General features: G+C 41.3%; 1 protein-coding gene across 2 annotated transcripts in view; it reads right to left on the bottom strand.

The window, feature by feature from the left end:
- PAPSS2 (3'-phosphoadenosine 5'-phosphosulfate synthase 2) overlaps positions 1–13,585 on the bottom strand; it is a 99,549-nt gene that overhangs the window by 27,844 nt on the left and 58,120 nt on the right. For both annotated transcript variants that reach the window (XM_089683144.1, XM_089683145.1), the window contains exons 4-7: positions 13,317–13,455; positions 11,400–11,518; positions 10,893–11,006; positions 1,393–1,504 (exon numbers count right to left, since the gene is read on the bottom strand). In XM_089683144.1, coding sequence (XP_089539270.1) covers positions 1,393–1,504; positions 10,893–11,006; positions 11,400–11,518; positions 13,317–13,455 — 484 coding nt within the window. The remainder of the gene's footprint in view (positions 1–1,392; positions 1,505–10,892; positions 11,007–11,399; positions 11,519–13,316; positions 13,456–13,585) is intronic.

Below are 13,585 nucleotides of genomic sequence, written 5' to 3'. Positions count from 1 at the left end.
CTTATTGCTGCAAAACATACTGATGGCATTGGTTACAGCAGGATTTCTAAACTTCTGAATTTTTCAGTGGGCTCTGTTGGGGCGATAGTGGAAAGAACATAATTTCACTATAAAACCAGCCACAACCATGTGCTCCTCGCAATATGTCTGACAGAGGAGTGAAAGGAATTATCAGAAGAGTTGTCCAAGAGCCAAGGAGCACTTGTGGAGAGCTTTAGAAGGACCTGGAATTAACAGGTACATCTGTTTAAAAAAAACACAATAAGTAATGCACTCAACCGCCACCGAAAGAACTAAAGATCAGCGTTCATAGAAGAGGCCCGTGGAACCTTCAAGATTTGAAGAAGTGTGTGGAAGAAATGGCCAAAAATCACACCTGAGCAATGAATGTGGCTAGTTTCTCCATAAAAGGTGGCTATTGAAGCTGTTATCACCAAAGGATTTTGTACAAAGTATTAAATAGATTTCAGTTGCCATGTTTAATACTTTTTCCCTGTGTCAGTCTATTTTATTACACATAAAACTTATTTCTGAACGTATTTGTTTTGGTTTCTTTTTATGAATGGATTGCATGGGTTGTTACCGAAATGTGGTGAACATTTCATGCCAATAGCACCTTTAGAAATACATTTACCTAGAAAAATAATGACGTGTTCAATACTTATGTCTTACTATTGGCAATCCCTGAAATATTCTTGCTATTCACTTCTGCATCTGTACCAGATGACATCCTAGTATCATCACTGGAGTCACTAGTGCTAACTGACCTCCTACCCGACACCTGAAAAAACACGTTGGTCTCTGGTGATCAGCAATGGATGGGCCAGGCAGCACTAGGACCCTGTTCATTACTGGCCGCCTGCGAATTCCGTAGAGCTCATCGTACACTCTCCAAGTTTTTGTATTTAATAATTTCTATTTCAAGGCCTTGTTCAATGAGCGGCTGGGGGGGAAAAAAAAAAACCAGGCAGTTGAGCCTCTGTCACAATTGGCAGGCTGTACAGCTGACAAACATGACCCATTCAAGTCAATGGGGTTGCACTGCAACGGCCCTGCAACCACGTGAAATGCACATGCTTGCTGCTTGGTGGTGTGGGGTTTTTCAGAATTAATACAGGCAGTTAGGAGGTGACATATTGTCTTCCAGCTGCCCATCACCCACTGAAAAATGTTTCACTGTGGGGATGTTGCTTGTGTCAAAGACCCATAAAATACATCATATTATTGAAATCATTCCCATAACATTAAGGTTTCCCACTTCAAAGGTATCATAACAAGAAAGGCCTACTTTGATATCTGAAAGGAATTTGAACAAAGTGCATCACATAATTGCGTACACATATTAAGAATAAAAAAAAAAAAATATATAAGAAAAAAAAAATCAGACTGTACCATCCAGAAGGGTGTTGAAATGCATGACTTGCAGGTATTCTCTTTCGCGCATAAAACCCCTTAGTGGTGTGGCCCAGCCTTCACTCAGAATCTGCACCCACTGGAGGTCCAGCTGTAGAAAGGAATACAATTTTGTTTTACTCAAAATGAAAAAAAGGGTTATGGCTTAGGTACGAACATTTCTTGATCATCTGCTCAATTGTTCATATCCCATCTATGGTTACTAAACCTAATTTATAATATGCCCAGTGTTTTAATGTCTACCTGCCAATTCAGACATAGCCCAAGTAGTGCCTTATGGTAAATAACTGGCATATACTTGGCTACACATCTTCAAGTGGAACTTTAGTCAGAAAATTAAATCCTGCTGGATCATTTCAGGTTGGCCCCTTTTGCAGGTATAGCTATGTAAAAATTAAAAATAAGTGTCTATACTGTTTAAAATCCAGTAATACACTCTCTCACCCTGCTCTGCACATGCTCAGTTGCTCTCCGTTTTTAGGCACTGCTGAATTTGTAGATGCCGGTCTGCTGACAGCCTTAACCACTCGCCCTCCAGAAGATTTACCCCCCTACCTGACCAGGCCATTTTTTGCAATACAGCACTGCGTTACTTTAACTGACAATTGCGCATTTGTGCAACACTGCACATAAATGAAATGTATGTCATTTTTTTCCCACAATAACAGCTTTCTTTTGGTGGTATTTAATCACCTCAGTGTTTTTTATTTTTTGTGCTATAAACAAAAAAAAGACTGACAATTTAGAAAAACAAACAAAAAACACCATAATATTTTTGACTTTTTGCTATAAACATATCCAATAAAAAAAATAAAATTTCATCACATATTTAGGCCAAAGTGTATTCTGCTACGTCTTTGATAAAAAAAATCCCAATAAGTGTATATTAATTGGTTTATGTGAATGTTATAGCGTCTAAAAATGGTGGTATATATTATATTATATATACATACATAATATATATACACATATACACACACACACACACACACACACACACACACACACACACACACACTAGAATTTTCATTTATATACTAGTAATGGCGGCAATCAGTGACTTCTAGCGGGACTAGGGGGCATTCTAACACTGGGTGGGAACTGACTAACTGCCACTGACATCTCCAATGACACTAATACAGTGATCAGTGCTAATAAAAAGCACTGAAACTGTACTGATTACACTGGGCAGGAAAGGGGCAACATCTGGGGCAATCAAAGGGTTAACTGTGTGTTAGGTAGTTATTTTATTGTGTACTGTGTTGTGTTTTACTAAGCAGACGTGCTGCTTTCTACCTCTCTGCTGTGCAGAGAGATAGAAAGCAGCATGTCCTTGCTGACATGAGAGAGATCTGTGTTGTTTACACACAGGTCTCTCCCCTCTCAGCTTTGCTGACGATCACAGAGTTCCAGCTGGTGATTGACATCCTCAGGAGCCAATAGCAGCGTAGGTAGAGCAGCCCCTACCCGGAAATACAAAATTACATATTTACGTGATTTTGCCCAGCAAAGCCGCCCTGTACATCTGCTAAGAGGCGGCGGGCAAGTGAATAGAATAATGAAACCCTCCTATCCTTTACAGCCAAGGAGGACACAACTGCCATTGTGTTGCACATGTGATCAGTTATGACACCAGCCATTTGATGGTTTGGCAGTTTAGTTGAGGACAAAGCAAACGTGACAGCAATCCCGGCATTCCATTAATGTAACTGTTCTTTGTAACTGTTAAATTGATGGGTTTAGTTCTGCTTTACAATTTGCTGCTACTCAGGGGCTTTGGATTTCAGCATAATGGCAGCCTCCAGCAAGAAGAAACAGGAGCAATGCTGGAGGCAATTTACAGCACACACGAATTTTGGTAGCAGAATAATTATTGTGGAATGTATGTTCCTTGCTAAAGAACATTTTTTTTGTCAAGCTGTTATGGGTAAAGTTCTGCTTTAATGTGTATATCCAGGAAAAACCTTTTTTTAGTTTTGGATACAGTAGGGAAGGGTTACATTTTCTATCAAAATGTCATTGCTGCCTGTGTCCCCACTGAGCAAAGATTCAAACTTTTATTTGTATTGGTGACAGAGAAAGAAGAGTGTGAGGGGAAATCCAAAATTTTAGAGTTGTCCCCAGAACAAGAGGTGAGAGGAAATCTTCAAACGGGGACACCCGTTTCAGGAACATCTGTATAAGAGGGGAACTCACTTCACTGAGAGCTCTCCTGTACCTTCTTTTCTTCTAAGTGACAGGAGATGACACCAGAAAAAACTGGCAGGGGTTTTAATGCCTCTCTACTTTATCAAGGACTAAAAAAAAAAGTTTCCGCTATAGATACATTTTTATTTACCTCTTAAGTAGCCTTATTCTGGCCATAAATGGATAACATTTCAAACAAAAATTCTTAGGAAAAGTCTTAGGCCCCTTCCACACAGGGTGGGCTCCCTTAGAGTCCGCTTGCTCAGCAGGGAACCTGTCCACTGATCCTGGCTGAGCAGGCAGATGGCTGATCCGTGTCTGTTCCTTTATGCAGAGGGGACACAGAGACAGCCCCTCTCCTCTATGGGCGGTCGGATGTAAACGGACCACTTTTTTTTTTATTTTTTTTAAATTTAAATATTTATTAAATTTTTCATATTAATACAAAAACCCAAAAAGGGAAATAATTCTCATACAAATAGACAATTATATAACCTTTCTACCTTTCCCTTACTAAAAACTCTTTTCCCTCCCGTCCCACTACCCCCCCCTCCCGCCCCTCCTCCCCCTCTGCAGACTCTAGCCCTTTCTAATCTCTTGAGGCTTATTAATTTTTTTGCTAACATCCTAGTTCATATCTTCCTATATTTCTCTTTCAATCCTGCTCTTTCCCACTTTTCCCATCTCTTGGAATAAACTCTCATCCTATCTTCTTGCATATGGTATGATCTTTCCATTCTACCTATCTGGTTTATTCTATTAATCCAGTCTACCTCCTTCGGTACCTCAGCTTTCCGCCAAAACTTGGGTATCAACCCTTTCGCCGCATTCAAGAAGTACCAAATACCTGAATCTTTATATTTATTTACAGATGTCTCCACATTGTGTAGGAGGCACGTTGTTGGGTCTAACCCTATGTCAATTCCAGTTATTTCTTCAATTAATTTAACTATTATCTTCCAAAAAGCCTGGATTTTTGGACATTCCCACCATATGTGAAACACCGTGCCTATCTCTCCACATCCTCTCCAACACATATTTGAGTTTTCCCCATTCATCTTGTGCTCTACACTCGGTGTAATATGCCATCGTGTCACACACTTATAATTAACCTCAACCTCTCTCATACTAACATTATCGTGTATCAATCTAAACATCTTTCTCTGTCTATCTTCATCAAACCCAACTCCCATATCCCTTTCCCATTTTGTCATAAAAATTAACTTTGTGTTTGTGTCTAATTCTGTGAGTATTCTATACACTTTTGAGATACTGTGCTTCCCATCCCTTCGTGTCTCTAACAACCTTTCAAACATATTCCACTCCCGTTTTATTCTCAGGGGTTTCGGTAGGTTTCCAATAAAACTTTTCAATTGATGATATTTTCACTCATCTATTCTAATAAAAATATCTCCCTTCTTCTCTATTAACTCTTTAAGTGATCTCAATTCTCCCTCCACCAAAACATCTCTCAATTGGGTATCCTTCTTTCTAAACCATCTCCCTGATATCTTATCCTGTCCCGGGGGGAAGTACTCAGTATTTGTGAGAGGCATTAATATAGAGTTAAATTCCCATTTCATGTTTTTGTGTAAATTGTCCCATACCCTAAAGACATTTAAAGTGTAGATACTTGTGCTTTCTTTAATTCCCCTGAACTGTGGTGGAACCCATACTATCTGACTCAATCTATTGCCACTAAGATCATTTTCAATTGTTACCCAGCTTTTCCCCTTATGGTTAAATGTCCAGTCATATATTCTTGCTAAAACCACTGCTTTATAGTATCTCTTGACATCTGGTAGGCCCAATCCCCCTTTCTCTTTAGTCCTACCCAATGTTTCATATGCTATTCTAGGTTTTTTATTCTTCCAAATATATCTTGTTAACATTTTTTTCATTATCTTAAAGAAGGCTTCTGGAATTTTAATTGGTACCATTTGAAATCTATACAGTATTTTAGGCATAATTACCATTTTGACTAGGTTTATACGTCCTATCCAGGATGGATTTCCTCCTTCTAGTCTTTTTAAGTCTTCCCTGATCTCATTTATTAAAGAGATATAATTTAATCTATACAAATGCTTAGATGAGGCAGTGAGTTTTATTCCTAGGTATTTTATCTCTTTTTCTCTCCATATAAAGGGGAATTCTTTTTGTAGTTTTTCTTTTTCATTCTTTGGTATATTAATATTCAGGATCTCTGTTTTCGTTGGATTAATTTTTAAATTTGATAGTTCACCATACTCCTTCAGAATCTTCATTATATTTGGGAGAGTTATTCGGGGATTCCCCACATAGAACAATAAGTCGTCCGCAAAGGCCGCTACTCTATGTTCTATGGATTCTATCTGAATTCCCTTTACCGATCCACTATTTCTTATTATTGACAAAAGAGGTTCGAGTGACAATACATATAGCAGAGGGGACAGTGGACAGCCCTGTCTTGTACCATTAGACATTCCGATGAGTTCTGATCTCTCCCCATTTACCGTGATGATTGCAGTAGGCTCCCTATATAATTTACTTATCCACTCTCGCATTCTCTCACCTATTCCCAGCACTTTTAAGTTGTCCATCATAAAGCCCCAGTCCACTCTATCAAATGCCTTTTCTGCATCAATTGACAAGAGCACCACCGGGGCTTTCCCCTTTCTACTTTTCTGAATAAGCATCAGGGTTCTCAAGCCGTTATCTCTACCTTCTCTCCCTGGTATAAAGCCCACCTGGTCTCCATGAATCCATTCAGGCATCAGATCCCTCAACCTGTTTGCTAACACCTTTGCATACAGTTTAGTGTCTGTGTTCAATAATGAGATAGGTCTATAGCTGGAGCACTGAGATGGATCTTTTCCCTCCTTGTGAATAAGTACTACATGGGCCTGTAGGGATTCTCTCCTCACTTCCATCCCACCTCCCAGAGCATTCATATATTTCTCCAACTTGGGTAGCAGTACTTCACTAAATTTCTTATAGTACTTAACTGTATATCCATCCGGGCCTGGGCTTTCCCCCCCCCCCTGTGCTTCTTAATGCTATTTTAATTTCTTCCTGGGAGATTTCTGCGTCTAGGGAGTTCAACTGTGCTTCACTTAGTTTTGGTAATCCCGCATTTTTTAAGTATGTCATCTTTTTTTCATTAATTCCCTCTTGGGCTTCTTTTAGGGGGCCTTGGGGGCTAATATTATATAACTTTTTGTAATACTCCGTAAACACTTTAATAATCTCTTTATTTGAGTGGACCAACTCCCCCTTTGAACTTTTTATCTTTTCTATATAGTTCCTATTTTTCTTTTTATTCAAAGCTCTCATTAGATATCTTCCTGGTCTGTCCCCCCATCTATATCTCTCGTTCAAAACCCTGTTGTATACTCTTCTCTTCTCCTCATCCATCAACCTCTCTAGCTCATCTTTTTTATCCGATAACCTCTGTCTCGTATCTTTTGTTATTTTCTTCTTATGGATCTGCTCCAAGTCCAATATTTCTTTTAAGAGCCCACTGACCCTCTCTTCTTTCCTTTTTCTTCTTTGCTCCCGCCGCAATCAAGATTCCTCTTATGAATACCTTATGACTTTCCCAGACTGTAGCTATCGATACGTCCTCTGTTTCATTCTCCTTAAAGTATACTTTAATCTCTTTCTCGATTTTCTGAACTACATCCTCATCCAGAAGAAGACCCTCATTTAACCTCCACCCTAATCCTCCCGTCCACCTTCTTCCCCATCCCATTTTCATTACAACCGGAGCATGGTCCGAGAACGTCCTTGTCTCTATATCAATTTTAACCAGATGATCTATAAGTTGATGGTCTATTAAGATGTAATCTAATCTCGAGTATATCTCATGTGCATTAGAGAAGAAGGTATAGTCTCTGTCTTTCATATGCTTTATTCTCCAAGTGTCCACTAGTTGATATCCATGCATCACTTTTTTCAGAGCTCTCAGAGACCTACTCCCCTCTCTTTGCACGGAAGAGGTATTATCCTTTTGTGGGTCCATACAGAAATTTAGGTCTCCAGCTACTATCAGGCGCCCTTTTTTAAATTCCATTAATTTTTTCAGCAGACCCTTCATATACATCTCCGGGTTTTTATTAGGGCAGTATATATTGGCTAAAGTACACTCAATCCCCTGGAGTCTACCTTTTAAGAATAAAAACCTCCCCTCTGGGTCGGTTCTTCTATCCTCCAGCTCAAACCTCATATTCTTTGCAAAACCTATTGCAACCCCTTTTGCTCTTTTAATTGGAGAATCTGCATAGTACCATGTTGGGTAGTGTTTGGATTTCAATTTCACGTTTGCCTCTATCTCAAAATGCGTCTCCTGTAAAAATACCACTGACGTAGCCCTATGATGTAACTCATTAAACAACCTAAATCTCTTCCCTGGACAACTCAACCCGTTCACATTATAGGTTATAAACTGTATTTCTTCCATCATTCCCAATTAACTCCATCTCTCTTCCAGATTGCCTCTTCCTCTTTATCCCTTCTGTCATGCAGAGTATTGACCCAATACCTCCTCCCCTCCCTCCCTCCCACCCAACTCTCGTCCCCTCCCTCCCCCCCTTCCCCCCATCCCTTTTTAGGCTTGTAAAGTGCCTACTAATCATTTGTGGGATCATTCCCACCCTTGATTTAAGACTTTGGGGTTGACCTCCGCCCATGGGCGGCTCACCTCTCCTCCATCCTCCCCAGTTTACCTCTCTCTAAAAATTTGACTCAGAAAGAAAAAAAAAAAGATGAAATCAGTCCAGAAGAAATACCCTATTTTCAGAAGGGGGTGGGTGGGAAATGAGGAGCGCGGAAGGGAGAGAGAAAAAAAAAAAATCGAGTCTCTATTTCTCCCCTCCCTCTCTCCCCCGCCCCAAACCGCCCCCTCTTCTTCCCCTAACCCGCAGCCAGTCCTCTTTTCTTATATCTTCTAATTCTCCTTTTTCTTCTTCCCATCCTTCTATTTCCATTCTTTGCAAGTCCAATCTCTCACAAAAGACTCTCAGTTCCTCTGGAAATCTCAGATAGGCTGTGACTCCTTTTCTCCATCCAATTAGGCATTCTGGGGTTCCCCATCTATACTGCACCTTCTGCTTTCTCATTTGTTCCAATAAAGGTCTCAAGGATCTTCTTCTCCATAGGGTCTCTGATGTTAAGTCCGCATAGATTTGGATATCTAAATCTCTATATTTAATTATTGATCTTCCTTTACTCTTCCTCCAAATCTTATCTTTGTCCCCAGATTTTTGAAATTGAACAACTGTATCCCTCGGTCTCTCCTTCCCCAGGGTCTGTTTGAACTTTCCTGTTCTGAACACTCCATCCAGATTAATCACTTCTGATTCCGCTCTATCCATTATGGAGTTTAGAATTTTACTAACTAGTTCATACAGTGATTCCCCTTTTACAGATTCTGGGATTCCTCGTACCCTAAGATTACTCCTTCTTTCTTTATTCTCTTGAACCTCCATCCTATAAAGAAGTTTTTTCTGAATAAAGTCCATATTTATTATCTTCCTTTCTAGTTTAACAATGGTTTGGGCCTGATTTTTAACTTTCTCCTCTGTTTCCTCCACTCTCAGCAACAGGTGCCCCAAATCATTCCGAATAGATGTCATTTCTTGCTTTATCATTTTCTCCAGACTTTGAAACATTTCGGTCATCTCTTTTTTATTTGGTACATGTAGTTCACCCTCAGGTTCGTTTTTCTCCAGCCTTTCCACCGTTTGTTGACTACAGCTGCTATTCATGTCCAGTGATAATCTAGGGTTACTTCCCAGACTGATTTCCATTTCACCCTTTTCACTAGTATCTTGGGGCCTTTCTGGAGTACTATTTCCTTGAGTAGTATATTTCTTAATCGTTCCCGTTTGAGACCCTTTGAGTCCTGCTCCTTTAATTCCTTTATTCTTCATGTCCTCTATGGGTCTTGTTTTCTTCTATGACCCCTTATACAAATGTAAGTCAAATGTCTATGGCTTGTTAACCCAGCCTTGCCTTGCTATTTTTCCTTTTATTTTACTTTTCTGTGTCTCCTTATTCCTCTTCTCTTCTCCACCTCTTCTTGACCCTTGGGAATCCCCCCTCCTCTCTTTCACCTTTTTTTTTCTCCCCTCTGCCACAGGAGATTATAGTACACACACAATGTTCCAGTATGTAAAAAGCCCCAGCCGCTCACACTCACCCGTCTCTTTACTTGTAAGAGGCTCTGGTCGTCGGGTAGAGGGCCTTTCTCAGTCCCAGGGGGATTCCTCCGGGTCTCCTTTGGTCTCTCGGTCACCTGGAGGTCATCACAAGGCTACAGGCTGCTTCTCACAGTTTTCCAGGGTCCAGGGCCAGTCTGCACGCCGGGGAACGAGGCCAGGAGTGAGCCGGCACTTCCCTCTCTGCTCGGGATGCCGGCCGGTCTCACCTCCTCCCAGAGATCCTCTGCGGCTTGTCACATGATCCCGCCGCGTCTCCTCGTCTCCCGGCTGACCCGGCTCCTGCCTCTCTTCACGGGCCACTCAGCTCCCCTGCTCTCCGGCCTCTCCTGCTCGGCCCACCTAACTCCGGTGAGTCTGCCCCTTCATTTTTTTTATTTCCGAGGGTCCCTGGGAAGGATGGAAAGCGGAGCCTAGCAGAGTGCTAGTGCCTTACGCTCTCTTCGGCCGCCATGTTCGGGCTCCCTGTAAACGGACCACTTGTCCATTTACACCTGACTGCCATCCGATCCGGGCGAGCACGGGAGGACAGGGGTGCTTTCATTTTCTTTTTTATATTAATCTGTTTTTTGTTCACGGTTTTTGCTGTCACCAGGATTGCAAACATGCTGGTGACAGCAATAGTCACGTAACCAGGTACTCTTTAGAGAGAGATAAGACCCCAAATCCCTCCTCTGCACTTAAAAGCATTCAAAAACACCAAGATCAGCGTTTCTGAATGCTATCATTTTTTAAAAATGGCGCGGTTTACTTCCAAGTAAAATGTAAGCGATGTCAGGTCATCGCTTCCAGTTTACTATAATGGAGAACCGATTAAAGCCAATCCCGGCTTTGGTCGGCTGTTCAGCCAGCCAGCGCCTGCACCTGCTGGTGTCACGGGTCTCCTGGTGGGATGGGAGAGCCCGAGAGAGTGGCGGAAGATGGCAGGAGGAGGGGGGACATCCCCTCCTGCTGCTTGTAATAGCAATCTAGTGGCTGAAAAGCAGCTCTGATTCCTATTACAAGCCGACCGCTGGCTCTAAAAAACGTCAGGCATCACTCCGGTATAGACACTGAAAGTCCAAGACTTGCAGGGAGCTGCTGAAAGTTTGTTACCTTAGTGATCTGAACTGAAGGCAAGTTCCCAGCTTCTTCACGGGCTTCATCCAGTCTGTTCTCAGGCACAAATAATTCATGGACGTCCTTTGTAGCCGATGATGGGACAATAGCCTGTACAGAACAGAAGTATTGTGTATTATTACTGTGCACTTGTCCAGTGCTTAATAAGTAATCATATAAAGATAATGCAGTAGCTTTCAAGGCAGGTAATGGAGAGTCCAGGAAGCAGCTACACCCACCAGGGGCGGACTGACAACTCATGGGGCCCCCGGGCAATAGGGGATCATGGGGCCCCTGTGTCCTTGCCCAAACTCAAAAAAGCCTATGAAAAAAAGGTACCAGGGGCATCTCATGGGGCCCCCTACTGACCCCGGGCCCTCAGGCAGTGCCCGAGTTTCCAAATGGTCAGTCCGCCCCTGACCCCCACAGACAATGAAGATGATGAGCACAGAATGCCAGTTTATCTGTTCAATATTTCACTGCTGCCTTTCAGTTCTATCTTACCCCCTCTTGTAAAAGCTCCACAATCTGCTGGATACATTCATTTACAGTGTTTAGGTTGGTCTTTAACACCAGTTCTGGAGCTTCTGGTTTCTCATATTCAGAGTCAATTCCAGTGAAACCTACCATTAAAAAAAAGAATGGTTAGTTGTTGGTTTTGAGAAGATGACACTGTACAAAAGACAGCAATAGACATCCACAGAAAAATGATAAATATCTATTTATTAATAATATACAGGCCATAGTATTTCATAGCATTCACCATCTGTAACACAGTCCTGAGAAAACTCTAATAAAGCCACAGAAATATAGAGCCGTTAAAGAACATTTTGTAGATAACAAAAGACAACTCAAACTTGGCAGGTAGATCCTTTAAAATCTAACTTATTGTTACTTTGAATAGTTTGTTTGGACCAAACTGGCACATTAATAAAGGAACTTTTTTGTTTAGGCAGCTTGGCTCAAGCATACTATTTAAAGTAAAAAAAAACCCGGAGTTCAGCTTTAGAAGGTAGTGAATCCTGTTCAATAATGAAGTATCACACATGGTAAAACATTGTAAAGTTTTTGTAGGTGGTGACAAGAGTGTAAAAAAATTAAAGAGCACTAGGTGGATAACAGAGCTGGATCTTTTTTAAAATTAGCAAACAAGTAAACTAATTACTGTCATTAGGTAAGGGGTAAGGCCGGCCATAGACGGTTCGAATATCGACCATTTTGGCAGGGACCAGCCGAGATTCTAACTATGTATGGGCAGGATGAATGTACCAAAGTTGATTGATTGATCGATCAACTTGGGTACAAACAAGCCTGTCAGATTTTACATGGGATTATTGCCAGCGCCTACTATAGCCGCTAGCAGTAATCACTGTGTTCTCCCAAGGGGGACTGATCCCCCCACCCCCGCGCTGGGAGAACACAATAGCTCCGTGGGAGGAATTCCCCCCCCCATCAACACTGACTGGTTGCAGGAAAGAAATTCGCTTCATCTTCGCCCAGCTTAAGACTGCCCATAAATAGCTTAACAACAGCAAGTAATGCATCTGGCTTATCTTAGCATCTCTAACATGAATGTAGAATTTATGAGAACCTCAGGCAGCAAGTGCTCTTAAAGTGGAACTAAACCCCCCAATGCTTTACAGCCAGGAAGCTGCCATCTTGGTCTCAGTTAGTACTGTAACAGTAGCTGTGCTTGCCTTGAATGCAATTGTTTTGGAAAACAGTTAGATTGGTGGGTTTATTTCCCCTTTGAAAACATAGGTCTGCCTACCCATTGGTAACCTTAGATGAGCAGGAAAAGAGGAGTCGTATTAAAGAGAAATTAAATCTGGTTATCCTTTACAGCTTAGGAAGCTGCCATCATCTTAGGCTGCTTTCACACTGATCCGTTTTCCTTCCACATTTGCATTTAAGAAAAGCGGAAGAGAAACGTGTGACCATATATTCCCATGGAACTCCGTTGCGGGTCAGGTGCATTTTTTTTAAAATCCCGCTTCTCACATTTTTGGTACAGATTTGGTTAAAAAAAAAAAAAAAAAACACAACACCTCCCCACTGAAATCAATGGAAAACATGGACAGTGGAAAGTGTTTCTGAGTCATGTTTCCTGTAAAAAAAAGTAGCAAAAACGTGTTAAGCCATATATGCGTTTTTGTTGTGTTTTTTCTAGGATCCTTATCAAAGAAGCCTTAGCCTCTGTGATCTGCAGTTGTCATGGTGCTGCACATTTGACCAGATACTTGATGGCTTGACAGTTTGGTTGAGAATACAAACAAATGTGACAGTTATCATTCAGGGCATGCTTGGAATGTACTGTAACGGTTTTGGGGAACTAGTAAATCAATGGGCTTAGTTCCACTTTAAGGAAGGAGCAAATATAAGAATTTAAATACACAATAAAACATTTCTTTTCTAACCCACCTTTGATTTCTCCAGCTCTTGCCTTCTTGTATAAACCCTTCACATCTCTGCTTTCACAGATATCTAAAGGAGCATCCACAAAGACCTCGAAAAATGGCAACCCAGCAGTTTCCTGTACTTTGCGAGCCTCCAGCCGATCCTATGAGGCCAAAAGAACTGAGCTCTTAGACTTCTAAGAATGGACGCTGAGAAAAATAAACCGTTTTTCTCTTAAAGGAACACTAAAGACATGAAAGGTACAAAATTCAATATTGGCTTTTAAGTGTTTA

This window comes from Staurois parvus, unplaced genomic scaffold, assembly GCF_062004578.1.
Source record: "Staurois parvus isolate SC_StPar_1 unplaced genomic scaffold, SC_StPar_1.0 ptg000303l, whole genome shotgun sequence".
In the NCBI taxonomy this organism is placed as follows: domain Eukaryota; kingdom Metazoa; phylum Chordata; class Amphibia; order Anura; family Ranidae; genus Staurois; species Staurois parvus.
This window is presented reverse-complemented; position numbering and strand designations above follow the sequence as displayed.